The sequence below is a fragment of the Sinocyclocheilus rhinocerous genome, unplaced genomic scaffold, assembly GCF_001515625.1.
Source record: "Sinocyclocheilus rhinocerous isolate Xijiao unplaced genomic scaffold, SAMN03320098_v1.1 scaffold2011, whole genome shotgun sequence".
Classification (NCBI taxonomy): domain Eukaryota; kingdom Metazoa; phylum Chordata; class Actinopteri; order Cypriniformes; family Cyprinidae; genus Sinocyclocheilus; species Sinocyclocheilus rhinocerous.
The window spans coordinates 48,685-54,981 of NW_015649239.1; the positions used below are offsets into that span (position 1 = coordinate 48,685).

Sequence of the window (6,297 nt, forward strand, 5' to 3'; positions counted from 1 at the left end):
CATAACAAAAAATGTTTCTGAAGACAATCACCTATTGCACCTTTAACAACGCAATGTTTTTCATTTTTATGCGATTCCACACTTGTATGCAATAATTTGAAAATGTACCTTATTTACAACATCTCCATATGTAAGATTAGTTAGTGCCATTCCTGCGTAACGCCGGAGGGCCATATTGATTGGCTCATTGTGCATGCCATACATTTCTTGATCCAGCTGCATTAGCTCCGCAATGGCTTGCAGGCCCCCTAAAAGATGCACAAATAAGCTTCTTCACTGTGTTTTTACCTCACTGTAAATGTGCTTATTTACAACCACAGCATACACTCTATTGCTCTTTGGTCTGTTTAGAGACACTGTATTCATGTACCTAGTTCGTTCATCGCCCTGCGGTACTCTTCCTCAAAAGATAACTTCATTATTGCACACAAGGCCTGGCACATCTGGGGATCCACTGGCTCAGGGATTTCTGTGGATATCAAAGTAAATGTATACTTATATGAATCATTTTATATTATGGGAACAGTATGTATGACAATATTTTTTTCAGAAAATCAGCTAAATATATTTAAATGAATAAATAAAAAACTAAAAATCGAAATCACCATATTGAACCACCCTAGTTCATCCGATACTCAAAGTAAGTACTTATAAGAAAGTACTCTGATACGTATAAGTAAAGTGCTTACACTACTTGTAACTTATATGCATAAGGTTTGTCTTTTTGTTTGGAACTTGACATACTGTACACAAACCAAAGAATATGATTATTCATAACAAATGAATGGCAATTCTCACAGTCTATAACACATTGACTATAATTTAACCAGGGCTCACCTGTGGTTTTGGCACCACCAGATGAGGGGATACTTAAATGGTTCTCAATCCAGTCCCAGCCATTCTCGCAGTGTGAGCAGATCTGCTCTAGCACATGAAGAACTCTCATCTCGCGTCGTGCTTGGCCCTCATCTGGCTGTGAGTATACGATGTTGTGCAGGGCAGCACTAGCTCTGGAACGGGCTTCTCGACTATAGCCTCCTGTCCCAGCTGCCTCCCCAGTGCCACCCTCATGTAGTATTTGCACAAGCAGTGGGACGCAACCAGACTTGCGCATGGCAATGCAGCTTTCCTGTGAGCTTGACATTGTCAGAAGGGTGCGGGACATCTCCTCTCGATCTCTAGAGGCCAGCATGGACAGCAGCCAAAACACCATTTCCACCTGCAACCCAAACACAATATAACTATAGCTGACATACACTGTACTGTCTTAGAGTTCATTATTGCACTATTGTTTTTGATTAATGCATGTTCAAACTAAAACTATATGAATATTGCATATAAGGTCAGAAATTAAATGTCGTAAATTTAACATAGGGACTGGACAGTTATGATATTTTGTTTCTTATTTCCAGCTAGTTCTTTTTATTTGATGTTGATTTTAAAGGAAACCATCAATTTGTTCTCCCAGCTGCTTGTTTTATGTAGGGTTGAAGAGATGCTGGAGCCTATTTCAGCATCTCAGGCCAAAAGAAGGAAATATCCTGGACAGATGGTCAGTCCATCACAGGCCTAAAACACAGTGCTGTACAGGCAACCATAATTGTTCAAATTTATTTGAATGTATTTATTAAAATATAGTATGAAGTACAAATAGATAGACTGCTGTGTTTACAGAAAGACAAATATTGGCCCTTAGTATATAGTTAAATTCTAACATGATCTGTAAGCTTCCTAATGACTCCTAATGAATTTTTAATCTCGAAATATCATTGTATGTAACCAGATGACATTTAGGAATACTGACAAACTAACAAAAAAAAAAAGACAATGTTCTTACTTTGCTCCCTGCTTCTCCAGGGGCCTCCAAAGTACCCGCATTTGCGGTATCCATGTCAGGCACAGATGCTTTGGAGAGGCACTCGGTGCTCTGTGAACACAGACGGTATGATTTATTATTTGTTCCTATTTGGTACAGTAGGTACTTGGAAATTTGGTTTGTATGTCTGACTTAACACATTAATATTTATTAAAGCAGCAAAGTACTGTAAATCTGTGCTGTATTAAGACTGATCCACACATATTGAGAGGGTATATATTCTTCAAAATGAAAAAAATGAAAGAACTCTGTGGCTGTCAAACATGTCCATAGTAAATGTGATGAACTACACCAGTGGCTATTCTGCTACAGAGCTTAAGAGAAACTTAAAACGAGCTGGAAAAATTATCAGCATCATTTGTTTCCATATGCGGCTTGGTTTAATATTTTTTACCCAGTGCTATGATGTTCATATATTTGAATTCTGAATTACTGCCCAAATACCCTTTGAAGCCATTAATTTGTAGACTATTTTTCTGTTTAAAATCTGTTTCTGTTTGACTGAGCATGTTCACAACATTTGCATATGGAGAGTGAATCAGCACCAGTGCCAAAGCACTGGATTCATTCTTTCATGCTCAAACCCATCACTATGGCAACATTTGGCACCAGCTACAAATACCATCTCTGGACAGCTAGATTACAAGAAAGGACATAGACATGGCTTGAATGATATTCTAGAGTCTTCAGAATTTAATTTTGAAGATTTTAAGAGCTCAATAAGTACTATCCAACTGATTTAAAACGTTTGACCTTAATGCTTAATATAAGCCTTGAATACACACATTAATTGTGAACGTGAATTTATTTACAAAAACATGAAAAAAAAATCATTATTATTATTTAATTTTGGACTGGACAGTGAAGGAAAAGCAGCTACTGAATGTCAAACATATATGTGAACTCCATCAGTACTGTTTAAAAAGTATGCTGGTTGAGAGAAAGTCCAGAGCTGTAATCTAGACAAATGGTGCTTACTTTAATGAACATAAAATAATATTATTAATATTGTTGTTAGCAAATAAGTTTGATTTGCTGAACTGTTTTGGTTACTGCATAATCCACATACTTCCACTTAATTTCATAGTTTTGATGACTTTACTATTATTCCAAAATGTGCAAAATAGTAATAATGCAAAATGAGTTGAAGAGTCCAGTGAAAGTCTCAAAATCTAAAGCTGCATATAAATTAAATGGCAACCTTGTACTGCAGGTTTCATCATATCCTGACATTTCAGATTTCTCAGCCTTATTAAACAGTAGGTTTGAAGAGCTCATTGTCAGTCTGGTGCAGTGTCGAGCAGACAGAGAACTGTGCTGCGATGGGAATCCCTTAGTCTCAGAGAGCTATGCTTCAAAATTACAACTTCCCAGTTACTGAGCAGCCAATAGGAGGCAGCTTGCGGAGGGCATGCCCTGTTTTCTGCTTAGCAACACTGAGTGCCAGCCTGTGCTGTGAGACAGTGCCAGGTGAGACTGGGTGGACGTGAAGCTCTGCACTAGTGCAAAGAAAATCCTAGAAGAATAACGCTTCCGATTTTCGTAAGCCGAGTAGCCGTTGCAGAAATTAGTAAAACACTGAATTGCACGTTTTATTAAATTACAATAAATATTTAATATACAATTTTATGTAACAGAGTAGTTATGCTGGTGGTAGTGGAAACCACATACACTTCTGATTCATTACTTAAGGCTAACTAATGATTATTAAAATGTATCATGTTTTTAATTAAAATTAGCAACTGCTAGCAATGCAATAGCAACTTTTACTTTTAGCCCTGTTATATAACGTATACAGTATTTCCTATTTACAACCTCCATCCATTACCTGAGCCATAAATGTCACATTTTTAATGCGACTTTTCCAGCAGGCTGGTTCAGTCAACAATGTCCTCTGTGGTCTTGTGTTGCCCCGGCAATGCAAACCCTTAATAGATTACAGTATCTATAAATTGTTCTGTGAATATGCCACTACTGAGAGATAAATAACTTACTTTGTAGCATTTTGATGTTCTTGTCTTTACTATACTATTATACACTACAAATTCTTCTTCTTCTTCTTAGTAGTAGTAGTAGTAGTAGTATTAAAACACTTATAGAAAATAATGAAAAAGAAAAATATTTTTAAGATTTGTGGTGTTCGTGTCAGGTGTAACCATCAAATAAAACATAATCAATATATTCTTAAAATTATCAATATGATGTAGATTTATATAGCTTTCTCAGAACTAATTTTTAATCAACTAGTGTGATATTTCATCCTTGGACACTGTTTATGGCACTGTTTATGGCTTCACTGTTTTCACTTAATTATTTAAACTTTTTAAGAAATATTTTGTTTCCAGTAATTTCAATCTTTAAAATAAGACTTTTTATTATTTGTGACCCTGGACCACAAAACCAGTCATAAGTCGCACAGGTATAGTTGTAGCAATAGCCAAAAATACATTGTATGGGTCAAAATTATTGATTTTTCTTTTATGCCAAAAATCATTAGGATATTAAGTAAAGATCATGTTCCATGAAGATATTTTGTAAATTTCCTACTGTAAATATATTAAAACTGAATTTTTGATCAGTAATATGCATTGCTAAGAACTTAATTTGGACAATTTTAAAGGCGATTTTCTCAATATTTAGATTTTTTTGCACCCTCAGATTCCAGATTTTTAAATAGTTGTATCTCGGCCGAATATTGTCCTATCCTAACAAACCATACATCAATGGAAAGCTTATTTATTTCAGATGATGTATAAATCTCAATTTCGAAAAATTTACCCTTATGACTGGTTTTGTGGTCCAGGGTCACATTTGTTATTATTGCGAGCATCACAGTTGAATTTTATGATTCAGGCTCAAATTCAGGCATTTTATGATTCAGGCTCAAATGGAGGACAGGGGTGTATGTGTCACCTGAGTCTCTGGTAGAGCACTCTTCTCTTGAGGACCACGCGAGCTCTGGGCCTCCTGAAGCTCTTTCTCCAGCTGCTCCAATCGAGCAACACGGATCTGAAACATACACAGTAATTATTCATATGTAGTGAACATTTTAATGCTTTGATAATGATACTTTCAGAGAACATTATCATACACCATTTTATCAAACAGCTCTATTGTCTCTGCTAAAAAGGGTAGTTAAGAAGCCTGGTTGGGAACACCAGCCTCCAAAACACAATGTAAGCTGTGCTGGATGTTTGAGTGGTAGTATTGTGGTTCAGGTCAAGTGCTGATAAAAGCATGACGCGTTTGTGACTGACACGTGACATTTAAGCTGGTTTTACAGCTGGCATTAAATCTATAATCTGTTCTTACTTGTGTTCTCTGAACCATCTCGTCACTGGTGCCGAAACGTTCCTCCATCACGGAGCGCAGCTGTTGAGCTTCAAACTCCAGCTGCTGACGAATAAAATCCACCTGCATGGAGAACTGTGAAGCACAGAAAAATGCACAGATATCATTTGTACTGCATGCATACTATTGTTTTTACCATTCAAAACAAGATAAAACCTCTAGAGACATGAAAAAGACTTACAGACTGAACAAACCATTCCATAAAAACATATTTAAACAACATGCTTACTGAATGGATTAAATGCAACAACAACAAAAAAATCATAGGTTTGGAACAACATTCTGTAAGTAAATAATGACAGAATTTTCATTTTTGGCTGAAATATCTCTTTAAGAATCATTGCTGTTGTTTCAAACTAGACAAGGGCATTAACTGATTCAAAAAATCTAGGTTTAGGACAATCTGTGGCCATTAGCAGTAAAACCAGGTGACCTCATCTTTGGCTACAGATGCACACAGTCCCGTCAGTGAGTAATTGGGGTGGAAGGCTGCTTACCGTATCAAGCCGCGGCAGTTCAGCCAGTCTCTGAGACAGACCTTGCAGCTGTGAGTAATACCACCGCCGCTCTCTCTCCTCTTTCTCTATTTCACTCAGCAACATGGACCTAAAACACACAAACACACACTCCTGAAACCTGAAATTACTGCACTCAATCAGCGTTGGGCAGAATTCAGAATTTAAGAAATTAATCACTTTCGTGAGTGTGAATTTAAATAGAATTGGCCACAGACCACAGTATGTTTACATAGTTGAACTGAATTCAATTTTTATTACTTAGGAGTTGAATTATTCCTTTTTTTTGGTTAAAAATTTTGAATAATCACTGATTATGTATATGTATTCCTTGGTATGTAGAATACACACACACACACACACACTATTCAAAAAATTACTATTCAAAAGTACTATTCAAAAGTTTGGGAATGATTATTTATTAATAGATGTTGTAGCGAATCAGCTCATGGGAAATATGAATAATTAATCATAACTAGTTATAATTATAAATATTTAGATCCGCTGTAGATATTTAGCTGACCTCTCAGGGTCAACTGTCTTGTCAATTCTAAG

General features: G+C 36.2%; 1 protein-coding gene across 2 annotated transcripts in view; it reads right to left on the reverse strand.

The window, feature by feature from the left end:
* The window catches only part of LOC107710448 (adenomatous polyposis coli protein 2-like), a 41,716-nt gene that overhangs the window by 7,307 nt on the left and 28,112 nt on the right, over positions 1 to 6,297 (reverse strand). For both annotated transcript variants that reach the window (XM_016515216.1, XM_016515215.1), the window contains exons 5-11: positions 5,725 to 5,833; positions 5,189 to 5,302; positions 4,790 to 4,885; positions 1,838 to 1,927; positions 838 to 1,219; positions 371 to 469; positions 109 to 248 (exon numbers count right to left, since the gene is read on the reverse strand). In XM_016515216.1, coding sequence (XP_016370702.1) covers positions 109 to 248; positions 371 to 469; positions 838 to 1,219; positions 1,838 to 1,927; positions 4,790 to 4,885; positions 5,189 to 5,302; positions 5,725 to 5,833 — 1,030 coding nt within the window. The remainder of the gene's footprint in view (positions 1 to 108; positions 249 to 370; positions 470 to 837; positions 1,220 to 1,837; positions 1,928 to 4,789; positions 4,886 to 5,188; positions 5,303 to 5,724; positions 5,834 to 6,297) is intronic.